We start from the raw sequence: 12,415 nt of genomic DNA on the forward strand, positions 1-12,415 counted from the left end.
TGATTTTGTAATTTGATTTGAACTTCTATTTGTTTCAAACAGTTATACTAGTAATCCCGTCGATCAGTTAAGATTTGATTATGGAATTTCAAGATACAATTTTGGGGTCATTATTAGTGTAACCAACTTCCTGAAAAAACAATATGTGATAATTGAGTTTTAGAATTGAGTCTTAGTTTAGAAATATATAATCATCTTATTACTTGGAGTTGTCGAAAGGGAGTTAGTATTTTCATGTTAAGTAATGTTGAATTCGTCCGTTTTTCGAGTGATATAATGTTAGTTATAGTGTTACCGGGTCCGCTGCCGTCGGTGGCTTTGCGAAGGAAGTACACCCCAGCACGCGCTTTTAACGCCACCTGCAATGAAGTTTAGGTAAGTTGTATGAATTTGGATTTCTGTTGAGTTATAATTGTTGAGGTTTAGTGTACGACTGCAAATGCATAATGGAATTGGATGACGTGTGAATGTTCAGGTGATCGCAGTGATTTCCAAGCGTGTTGTGAGTGAAAGGGGCGCGTAACCTCGACAATAAAGTGAATAAATACGAAAATTAACATTTTTGAGAAACAACAGAATAGATTTTAAAAAACATACAGGGTAGAAAAAAAGATATAATTCACCTCTATGCCGCTTACGATAGGAATAGTCCACATTACAAAGTGACAAACTTGATGTGCTGTTGTATAAAATTAAAGTAATGAGTCGAAGATTCCCCAAAAGGGGATATATCGACCTCCAGGGATCCACCCTAAGGTACGACGGATTCATGTCGGCGAAAATAAAAATAGGGGATGTATGACACGTTAATAGGAATTAACGAGAATGAAACCTATTTACACAGGCAGTCAATAATATTTTGACTTCCATAAAAGGAATAATCCATATTACACAGGTAGTATGTAAGTATATGTACATTCAAGAACACATCAAGCTTGACACTTTGTACTTTGGACCGTTTTTATAGTAAGCTGTTTAAGCATAGTTTGATTTATATGTTAAACATCTTCTTTCAGCTTCACGTGCTCTCGACCCTGTACATAATACTTTGTTATAATAAATTACTTATAAGCAAATATTTCACAGGCAAGATATTCGGTTAAATAAAAGTTACAATTACAAAGTTTCTCAAAATACGGTTAAACTTATCGAATCGAGTTGCACTGTGTCAGCTGTCAAAAACACATACGAAATTCGTGGATTTGTAAAAAAATCCATCTTAGAAAGACAGGGATCTACGCAAAATAGAAACAATTGGCATGTGTTGTACGACACAAACAAAAGTTGGTTCCCAACACGGGCATGTTGTTTTTTGAAATCCGTTTTGTCCGTTCCCCAAGAACGATGGACGGGCGACTCACAGCACTTGGTGCGGCTGCATGGCGGCGGTGGCGGCGGCCAGGTGCGCGGGCGACGGCGGCACGGCGGGCGGCGCGGGCGGCAGCAGCGCGCCGGCCAGCCCCTCGAAGCGCCCGCCCGCCTCGAACCCGTTCTGCTGAGAGCGCACGCACGTTAGCAACCGCACGTCGGCAGCCGCTCGACCACCGGCGCAACCCGCCACACTCACAGGGATCATGATCGTCGGGCGCAGCGGCTGGATGGACGGCTGCACGGCCGTGGGGTAGTACGGGTAGTACTGCACCGGGTACCCGATGTAGCCGGGGTAGCCCGCCGCGGCCGCGTACATCGCAGCTGCGGGGCTGTACATCTGGAATTGCGTGACAAAATCGTGACGTTACACCGGCAATCGGCGCAGAACCGCGTTAGCTGTCGGCAATTTAGTGAAACCCATAGATGTGACACCGGAGGTCGTGGCTTTGAAGCAATCAAAGTCTAGTCTAAGCTGATACGCGTTCGTTTAACGGGCGGAATCGGCTTCCTTCACACTAATTTTTCGACAGTTTGTTTGCGTCAGATGCTGTGGCTCATCTTTTTTTGGAACAAACTTGTGACTTATGTGACCAATAAACAATTGTTATTACGCCACAAAAACAATGTCGTACACACCCAAAAAAGGGCACATCTATTATCAACTATAGTCAATTTTTAATTAGAGAATAAACTACCATTTCGTGATCCGATACTTTTTAATAAAAACAGTGTTGTCATAAAGGATCTATTTCACTGACTCACTCGTAAAGAAGTCATCGAGGTAAATTATTGATGTTAATTTTAAAAAGTTAATAATTTGATAACAAAAATAAAATAAAATATGAAATGAAATAAAAATTATAGAAGTAGTAGAAATATGTAGAGACTAAATTTCACTTATCGATTGATTCCATTTCATTGTATTCATTGATAACTGAACCAAACATATCACTATACAATAAACAAAGCTACATTCAATGACATTAACTTATTTTCCAAAGCGACATCAGCAGCTGTCAATTCGTTAGCTCCAATTTGAAAATCCGATTATAATAAAACTGCTTAACTACACTTTGCTGTGGTAGTAATGTTACCTAGTTACATCAGCCTGTTTGCCCAAGGTTGCAGAATTGAAACCATGAAATAACTCACCGGCAACTGCTGCGAGAGCGAGGGTATGGCCTGGTGGTGTTGCAGCTGGTCATACGGCGGCGGCGCGTACATGCCACCCGCCCCGCCGGCGCCTCCGAACGCTACTCCGTACGGGGACCCTCCAGCCACTGACAAACGCACGCATGGTACAACTTTAGTACTAACTGATGAGATCACCTCAATTTTTCAAAATCTTCCGTTTGTTCACACTTGCCATCTCCACGACTAATGGGATTCCATGAAGGATATAATTAATTATACGATCAATCATGCAGAAATACATGGTGTTATTGATCCAAACCGTTTTGTTTTCCTCTTGTGGTGTGCACATAAAGATCTTACTTATGACGAACGGCTTTTCATCTGATGTATATCCCCATTTTTATGATTTTGCATAACTATTTGCAAAAGCTTATGTAAAAGCCGATGCAGCGGCGACAACAAAGTATGAAACAACTAGAAATTAAACGACCCCGAAATTAATATATTGTAAAAAAAAAATTAAAGCACCAATATAAAGAATATCGCTTTAAAGCACGATTCGAAGTGATAATTTTCATAATAATTATTACGAGAATTATCTCGATAAATGTACTTTCAACAACAAAATGCTATCGCTAACAATGTCACGTCGTCGGCGTATCCAAACGTGTCAAATGTCAATCTCTAAAAGCTACAAAAGAATTTTAAATAATTTTCGTCTTTTGTAGTCAACAACTAAAGAGGCGAAACTATGAATCAGCATGGATGATTATCGGATAATTTTCAGGTAACTACTACCATTATAATTTCGATCCCTCCTTTAAAGTGCCGTTGATGTCCGATGTAAACTTAGATGTGCAATAACAGTAGCACTTCATGAACTTGAAAAGTTTTGCACATTTGCTTTACTTACTATATGACATACCTCCGTACTGCGGCGAGGCGTGCTGCGGCGGCGCGGGCAGGAACGGGCCCTGCGGAGGCTGCGGCTGCGGGTACGCACCCAACGGCGGTGTCACTGCAACAACCACTCTGTCAACTCTCTATCTAGTACATGTCCGCATCCACCTCACTGACATGCTGGAGTACCGGCTCGTTCACACTTTCATGAGCAACATTCATTATCTGGAAGCGTCTTTCTCTCTATGGAACAATGAAAACACATTCGCCATAGAATAATCTTTGAACACTACTAAGAGTTATTTAAATAACCTGATTCGTAAAGTACACGAAATCCATGTGAACAGAGCATTTTTAACCTTAGCTGCATTCAGAGATTGATTTATTAAACACATAAATGATAATTTAGATAAATCTCATGATGGTGTTCAAAAACTAAGACCGAATATCCAAACATACTGTCGAATAAAGCCAATATCTTTTTAGGGAGGCAATTGGCAAATAATGGTAACATAAATGTAACCGGCTATAATCGAAAAGTTGATAGCACTCATTTCGGTTCTTAGTTTTTATAATCTTCGACCGTGATTTTGGTCTAAACGAGCATATTAGTAAAACCAGCATATCAGGAGGCTGTATCGCCGCAACCCAAGCCCGAGCATTCACGCTTGACGCAGTGTGGCCATATTATTAAAAGTGTTGCAACTTTTTTTAATTAAAAAAACAGTTATTCGTGAATTATTGTGAAATAAAAAAATACAAATATTTCGAGAAGAACAACACTTTTAAATAAAACAATAAAGGCATGGATTAGACTTTTAAATAGACTTTTAAAGAGTCTGGTGGCAAGGCGACAATGCCCCCGCAAAGTTTATTTAAGTACAATTGTACCATACATTTCCAGAATTGTTTGTATTTTTTAATGTAATAAATGTAGTCTTATCCAAGCCAAAGTCACAGGCGTCAGTGTTAACGACAAGCGATGCCCATACAAGGCGTTACATTGTCCACCATTTTTATATTTCAATTCACATCGCACTTGTTTTTTTCAAAAAAAAAAAGAAATCTGACTACATTCGAAATGTGAACTAAAACACAAGAGTTCAATCAAACAAAAAAACTGTAAAAAACGTTTGAAAAAACTCAATATGAATGGTGTTATTTCGAATCGATTTAAAATTGATTATAAATTTGAAATCAATTCGATGGCAAGGACAATCATTTGGTAGGTCAAGTTGATTCAACACGGCTGCGTGAGTGCTGAAAAACCTACCAAAAGTTATTTACATTGCATTCCTTTTGTCCAATGGTCATACTGGCTTAAATTGCATGAATTGTTTTCATACAGTAAGAGAGCCTGTCGTGTAATCGCTGAAAATTAAGTGTCGCTTGCCAGCAAAAACAGGACCACAAGCAACGGATTTCAACTAATTTGGCCTATTGTGGAATATTTGCTTAGAAATGTATATTCCATTTTCCAGCAGATTACAAAATCAGACCCAACAATTTAGTAAAAGCAATAGTGCAGTGTAGCAGCCAGTGTGACCATGTAATAAGTTTTAAAAACAATCATCACACGATAAAGAACCTTCCAAAAAGTAAAGACAATTATTATTTATTAATAAGACTGCAAACGAGTGGGTTTAGACATTCTTCAGGAAATGAAAATACGCCATTATTCAAATGTTGCAAGAAAATTTGTAATTTCATTATACTGAAAAACCTCCAAAATATAGTCCACACAGAAACTATCATTTTTTCCAAATAATTAAAAAGAGTTAATCATACAAAAACTTTAATTTTTCTGTGTGGGCAACACTAAAATTCATCGATTAAATACGGCCGCCAAAATGGCAGCAAAAACGTGTAATACATCTGTGAACATTCCTTAAAAACAGTATTTATAATCTATCAAGTATCTAGCTATTTTAATAGTTCAATACCAAGATTTATTGTAAATTAATTATTTTATTGCAAAAAAAGTAGATACAATTGTATATTTTGCTGTCTGAATCTAAATGAAGCATTGATGCAAATAAGCGGCAAAGTTGAAATAATAACTATGATATGAGTGCATTTTGAAGGACAGAAACATGCAATAATGAAAACAATTCTAAACAAATCTAATTACTATACTATGTTAAAAACGAAATCATATTCAACACCCTCGATTACAATTCAACTAATTACTACTTAAAATCAACTGTCTTCTGAACAAACAGAACATTGCATTAGCTTTCTATTTTTCTACAACACAAAAACTCAATGTTGAGACAAGCAAACTAGGAAACAAATCATGCATGCTGCTTGCAACAACAAAATTTACAACCAACTTTTATATTAATACAAGAAATCCTGGTAAATAACCTCTCCAAAAACACAATTACTATCTAAATCTTATTTTATACTACCAACAAAGAATGCCATTTTTTTTGTTATGAAATTCCAAAACATGGCATACTTTCAAAACCAATAAAAATTATTATAAAGCTTATTATTATTATCGCAAGCCAGGTTTGTTGATGTATCTTATACAACAACAACAACAACCGAAACTTATTATTTTGAAGTCCTTAAAACTGGATCCCTGAAAAAGACCAACAAGACCAAAAGGAGAGGAGTAAAAGAAAGTAAGTCCTAGATAGAGGTGTCAAAAAACCGTAACGAAACTAAAGTTTGAGACGAGGCCTGCACTTCCCTGTCCTTCAACAAGCTTACTTCAGCATGCAACACCAGAAGTTGTGAAAACAACCGGCAGCTAGACAAATGAAGATCAAATATATTTGACAACATGGTGTTACGGAGTTGCTATGTGAAAAAAATATTCATTATGAAAACTTCTATATAAAACTTGAACTGTATACAAGCATGTAGTTTTCAAGATATTAAAAATATAGAGATCTTCATTTGCTTCCCTTACTCTAATCACACACGCACTAACAAAGTGTCATTCCTGTTAACATTTTGACTCAACTTTGAATCAGTGTGGCCAGCTTCTTTTTTTTTATTAATTTGATATCAAAAACTTGCCTTATAATCAACTCGTGTTATTTAAAAAAAAATATTATTAAAAAATGAAACTGCCCAATTTAATTTAGAATCTATACGGGTTTTCTAAAACCATATAAAATCTAAAAATGTTAATATTAACATAATTGTGTAAATTAATCATACATATTGTCAACTGGCGTCAAACCATGAGCACGACAATGTTTTGACGCCAATTTTTCCAGCACCTTATTGTAGAAATGAACACAAAAAATATACTAAAATTTAGTGTTCATTGACATTTCAACAAATCAGTTTTTCTAAACTATTTTCATACAATTCACACTTCCAATAATAATGTTAATTACTTGGGGTTGGACATAAGGCTAAATCTCGTGTAACCATGAAGTCAACCGACAACTGTATTTATGTCAGCTGTTTACAAAATCAAGTCAAAAGCAATACTGTTAATAGTCAAGTGACCATGGGCTCACTCACGCTCGCGTGATACTTGTTCATCGGTTTTCAATGATAATGATTTTTCACTGTTTCAAATTCGATATACTGAGTAAACTGATTTGTTTCCATAAGTTATTGTTAGTATAAAACACACAATCTTATTAAATAAAAGGCACAACTTTATACTTTACTAAATACGACGAAAATTTATAACAGAAGTTGTGCCTGCAATGTGTCACAAAATTAATTCTTGTTGTCTAATTTTGTGCTCAAAATCCAAAATCCTAAAAAAATTTTACACATTTTCTACTGTTTTTTAAGATTTTAGATTAGAAAAATGATGTGATTTCAAGTTACATTTACTATTTCATAGTTATTTTATTTTGTTGTATTTCAACATAACAAATATTCAAAATTAACGCTTTTATTAAATCACATCGTTTTCGAAAAAGGGTATTATTCTAATAAGTTAGCTTATGAAACTATGTAAGAAAAACAAAAATCAACTCAAAACTGAAAACCAAAGATTTCCCTGTTAATAAAAATCAATAGCAGGTAATCTTAGGTGCAAAAAGTCAAATGTTTTTTAACTTTCTGCCATAAAAGGTGCAAAATACTAGCAATGAAAAATAAAATGACTGGCATTTTTAACTTTTGTCTAGTGAAAAAAAGAATTCAAAATGGAATTAATACGTAAAAATGACCAGTCACTGTGGATAATACAAATAAAGTGTTAAAAGTAAAATAAAAAATAAGCTGTGAACTAAATTTGAAAATATGAAAAAGTATAAACTTCTAGCATGAAAACACCAATTAATATTGACAAATTACAAAGAGTGCTGTCTTTTTTGTCTTTTACAACTTTTACTTTTCTTAAAAAATTCAATTTACTAAAATATTTATCGAAAAAAAAAAACGACAGCACTCTGAGGATTGTATTCCAGAACTCTACTCAATGCTCAAGTCAGGACTTGAGTGTCATTTAAACAACTAGAAATCATACTCAAGTCCTTGCCATTAGGGTTGTATTTCCAGTGCTTGAAATCATACTCAAGTCCTGACTTGAGCATTGAGTAGAGTTCTAGAATACGACCCTAAAACTTACACAACTTATTTTTTATAAGTAAATGTTAACTAAGTAATCCAACCAGACAGTCATATTTTTTATTACAAAACATTCTTTTCCAAAAGGACACTTTATACAACTATACAAATATTTCAAGCCAAAAACATCTACTGTACAGCCAACCATTTAGCTTCAAGTCCAATACTGATAGTCCTTTCAGAAAAAAAAAAACAAAATTTCTTAATATTTTTCAAAATATCAAAACATGATTGTTAGTCAGATGTGTGAATAAAAAACAAATAAGTGGCCTGATTGCTGTGTCATTCTGTAATATATACTTAATTTCAATTGTACAAAATTCTTAACTTTGCTGTGGGGAGACAATATTACGATGATATTCAAGTCAAAAGGGAAGTATAGTGCTGTAAAACCCTGTAAGATCATTATAATATGTAGACAGCGATCAAACCACCAAGAGCAGGGTTACAATCGAATCAATAACACATACGATCGTACACACGCCGATACGCACATATCATATATTTGTCTCTCTTCTATGTTTCCAAAAGAAAAGAAAGAAAGAAAATTCTATTTGTTTCATTACATGAGAGCGAATCGACGGCTCACGACGGCGGCGGCGGCGCGGCGCCTCGCGGTCCTCCACACAGCGGCTGGAGGGGGTAGTGGGGTTATATTATGCTCACAAAGGCCAGCATAGCTTCACTTTTAAAAACCTTTCTGGTTAAAAGCCATTACTGCTGCTAACTTATTCCATAATTACTATGATTACTGTAATCATTTTCTTATTTTAATTTTTCTATGGAACAACTGACATCCCTAAGAAAAATATTTTAAAAAACATACTACATTAGTCATAATATTACAGAATACAGTTTAATGAAATATATTTTTTTAACCAGTACTGGCCGCTTACCACCTTTTTTAAATCGTAATATGCCAGCGGTACTTACTGGCAGTATAACCGGCAATGAGTATTTAAAAATGGAAGTATTTCCAAATTCAAAAATGGGTTTTCTAGTATTCCCAGTTTATTGTGTTTGGAGGCTTGTTTTTGAGGAAGAACATTGTTAAAATGTACTAAATTTGAAATGGGAATAAAGCTCAAAAAAGAAATGGATGATATTAAAAGAATGTATCTATATAAATTTTAAAATATTCTTCACTATAAAACAATGTCCCCAGACATGGAAATAGAGATGTTCATAAGCATAATATTCAAATGAGGTTGACATTTGCGACGTCAAGGCCGAATTTTAATTTTCTTAAATATCAATGAATTCTTTAAAAAAATGTAGTCAGTTTTTAAGTTTATTTCTGAAAATGAATATTTGTTTTTTACTTTTTCACTATGTTAAAAGCAAGTTGGTATTTAAATGCCTCTATAACACTGCTGTAACAAATCTCTTACATTTGATAAATTTTATTAGAAAAATTAGGAAAAAGAAGAAGTTACTAGAAAAAATAAATAATGGTTTTAAAGAGAACTACTCATTTCTAAATAAGATTTTTTTTTAAATACCCTCTAACTCTGAGGTATTTACCAGATTGTTTTGATTTGTATTGTTCATCATGCTGCACATTGCCAAATATTTAAAATGGAACAATATAAATATACTATGTCAGGCCACTAGGCAAGTACCTATCTACTGCAAATGGAGGATGTAGGTGACCTAAGACTGACCTACTTTTCAATACCCTATGTAGGCAAATGTATCCCAAATTTATTAAAGTAAATCGTACCATAATAAAGCCTGTACGCAGTGATGACATCATAATCGTTAAAAAAGAAAATGTAGGTAATTGTAAATGTGCAAATGATATAACTTTCAACATGAAACACACAAATTCATTGTGAGTAGTCAGTTTATTCACTGTAGAGGAAGTAGTAGTCAGTGAACCAGTTTTGCGTGATCAATGGAGCTATATTTAGCACATTCTTTAGACATCCCGCCTTAGTAATGAGCTGCATAGCATCCATCTTGGATTTTGGGATCGTATTGATCCGCAGCGCCAAAACCTTGAGCTACTATCGTATTACAATAAAATACTATTTAAAAATGCTGCAGGATACGCGTAGAAGGACGTTTCAAAGCAAAATAGTAGAATTAAAACGTAAACTAACAAAGACCCTGTAAATATGACGTTACTCATGTCAACCTCCGAAATAAAAAAGACAAAGAAAAATATAATAAAATCGAATAAATACCTTTCTTGTCTGCCATTTTAATTAATTACAAGGTAAGAACTAGTAAAAACGTTTTCACTTATAATAACTCGTTGCGAAAATTGAGAGAAATTTGCAATTAAAACAACGCAGTCGCAATGGTACGCTTCCTTCGATTCTTCGCAACCGATTTACGACTAGGGTTGCGTGTAGCAACTCAGATGCCCCGGCTCGTTACCGGTTTTCATCAAAATAATGTTGTCTTCGTAGAATCGATCGATTTAAGTTTTTGAATGTGGACATAACTATACATAAAAAAACAAATTATCGCGGAAAGTTCAAATTAGAATGACATTCGTTAATTTCGAGCTTTCATCTTCTAAGATTTCGAGGTATTTTTAAACAATATTCGTAACGCTGAAAACGGATTTAGTTTGTTACAATTACTTAGTTTTTTTTTAAACTGATGGCTTTGTAGACAATGCTCAATACATAAAATAGTAAAAAAGTTGAAAAACTAAAATAGCGAGATCTGCAACACTTGGGAAATCCAAACACTAATTCGTTGTGCAGGACAAACGATAATTTTGCGAGCTGCTCGTAAAGAGGTGTAAGGCTCGGAAAGTGCACAAATAAAGGATCTCTTTGCACATGCAAAACATTTATTTTTGTACTAACTACTGGAATAATAATATTGTTGTATTATTTTTTTTATTGAGAAGGAAGACTATCCTCATCGCTGTAAATAAAACAAACTCAATCCTTTCTCTTTTTCCACTTTTTTAATCCCTTTTGCAAATAAAATTTTTGTTATAAGTCTCTCTGTTTTAGACAAGTCAAAAACTTTATAAGTAGTTTACACGCTACTATTTTTTGAGCTTAGTGGTTACACAAGCTCAAAAAATAGTGTCTGAAATAATTCAAACTGATAGATAGTTTCGATCTCGTACGTCAAGATCATTGGTAGTCTTGAGTATTACACAAGAAACATGTAACGACACTTTGATAATCATAGTGATTATAAAAAAATATACGAAAGTAATAGGTACGTGGATAGGTGTACTGGTGAAATAAACAACAAAAAATATTTCATCATTTCTTTATATAATTATTACCAATAATGATCAAAAATATTTCTGACCTAATATTAATTGGCGATCCTAACGGAATATCTTAACTCTAGAAGATTCTTCAATACTGCTATACGTTAGAAAACAACGTCCATTTGCCTCCACATCTGAAAAATATGACAAAATTGGGTAATTATGTAGTAATAATGCGCTGTTACTTTAGCTTTAAGCCATTGTCATCCTTGTAACATTATGGTAAATGCAATAAAGAATTGCATTGAATTGAACTGTAAATGACAGAAATAGGTACTTAGTATTTTCTTATATACGAGTGTTTTATATTATTACCATCGAGGCATCTAAACTATGGAACGAAATTCGAGATCCTAAATGTAAGTAAAAGGGATGTCACCACTAAAAAATATTTTAAGGAATCGTGAAGAAAACTTTAAATTATGTGTATTAACAAAATAAATATTGTCAAAAAGTTTTTGAAACACCCAATTTAATAACATGAGCTCGTAAAAATTGGCTCTTATGCGAAAATATTTCATCGTAATGGCAATATTTTGGGGAATATTGTATATTATATAAATTTGGCTCCCTTTTTCCTTCATGTGATACGTGATGTCTCGTAGATGACGTAACAGAGCGTTTTTCCAACAAAAAAGGTTATTGCGCTTTTTAATAAAAATGTAAATAAACATGAAACGTGGTCATGGTCACCACACCCAATTAAGAGTACAAAGAGGTAGGTTAACAAAAAAAAAAGATCGGAGTTGTGAAAGAGTAAGCCAACCGGACGACCAGATTGCTGACAGCTACGCAGCGCATGACGCAAATTGGTTTGTAAGGTTAGCAAACGTTTACTCGGATTTTAAGGCTTTCGGGAAGGTTGGTAGTCAAGTAACATCGCTACGAGCAAGCGTCCCGTGTCGGAACACAAAATGATTCTAACTTTTGCCGGAGCGCCATCTGCGAGAAATTGATTTCTTCACTCGGAGGGTGCCGGCTCGAGCGAGTCGCTCTTAGTGTTTGGACGTTCGTTAGAATAACTGTTCGTGCACATTGGCGATCTCTAGTTCCATCGCGGAGTGGCGGAGGGGCGGAGTGGGGAGTGGCGGGCGAGGGCGTACCGGCAGGCCTCGAGGAAGCGCGCGTCGTGCGCGCGCTGCAGCGGGTGGCGGCCGGGCAGCGCGGCGGCCAGCGCCACGGCGCCGCAGCGCCCGCACGCGCGCCAGC

At 35.2% G+C, this 12,415-nt stretch overlaps 2 protein-coding genes across 6 annotated transcripts in view; both read right to left on the bottom strand.

Moving 5' to 3' along the window:
- Positions 1-234: 234 nt before the first annotated feature.
- On the bottom strand, positions 235-10,176 carry LOC113227700 (DAZ-associated protein 2-like). 5 transcript variants are annotated; one of them, XM_026460683.1, is made up of 6 exons: positions 10,146-10,176; positions 3,431-3,523; positions 2,524-2,651; positions 1,568-1,708; positions 1,362-1,492; positions 235-359 (listed from the first exon to the last, which is right to left on the bottom strand). In XM_026460683.1, exons 1-6 carry the CDS (start codon positions 10,159-10,161, stop codon positions 350-352), a joined length of 519 nt encoding a protein of 172 aa, XP_026316468.1. In that variant the 5' UTR covers positions 10,162-10,176; the 3' UTR covers positions 235-349. The 5 variants fall into 5 exon arrangements, with proteins under 5 accessions (XP_026316468.1, XP_026316467.1, XP_026316466.1 ...); XM_026460682.1 differs by having other exon boundaries at positions 1,362-1,495; XM_026460681.1 differs by having other exon boundaries at positions 3,419-3,523.
- A 1,020-nt stretch (positions 10,177-11,196) lies between these two features.
- Positions 11,197-12,415, bottom strand: part of LOC113227684 (mediator of RNA polymerase II transcription subunit 16) — a 25,775-nt gene continuing 24,556 nt past the window's right edge. The window contains exons 19-20 of the mRNA XM_026460654.1: positions 12,310-12,411; positions 11,197-11,340 (exon numbers count right to left, since the gene is read on the bottom strand). Coding sequence (XP_026316439.1) covers positions 11,304-11,340; positions 12,310-12,411 — 139 coding nt within the window. The 3' untranslated portion in view covers positions 11,197-11,303. The remainder of the gene's footprint in view (positions 11,341-12,309; positions 12,412-12,415) is intronic.

Source organism: Hyposmocoma kahamanoa, unplaced genomic scaffold (assembly GCF_003589595.1).
Source record: "Hyposmocoma kahamanoa isolate Upper Pololo Valley unplaced genomic scaffold, ASM358959v1 213, whole genome shotgun sequence".
Lineage (NCBI taxonomy): Eukaryota > Metazoa > Arthropoda > Insecta > Lepidoptera > Cosmopterigidae > Hyposmocoma > Hyposmocoma kahamanoa.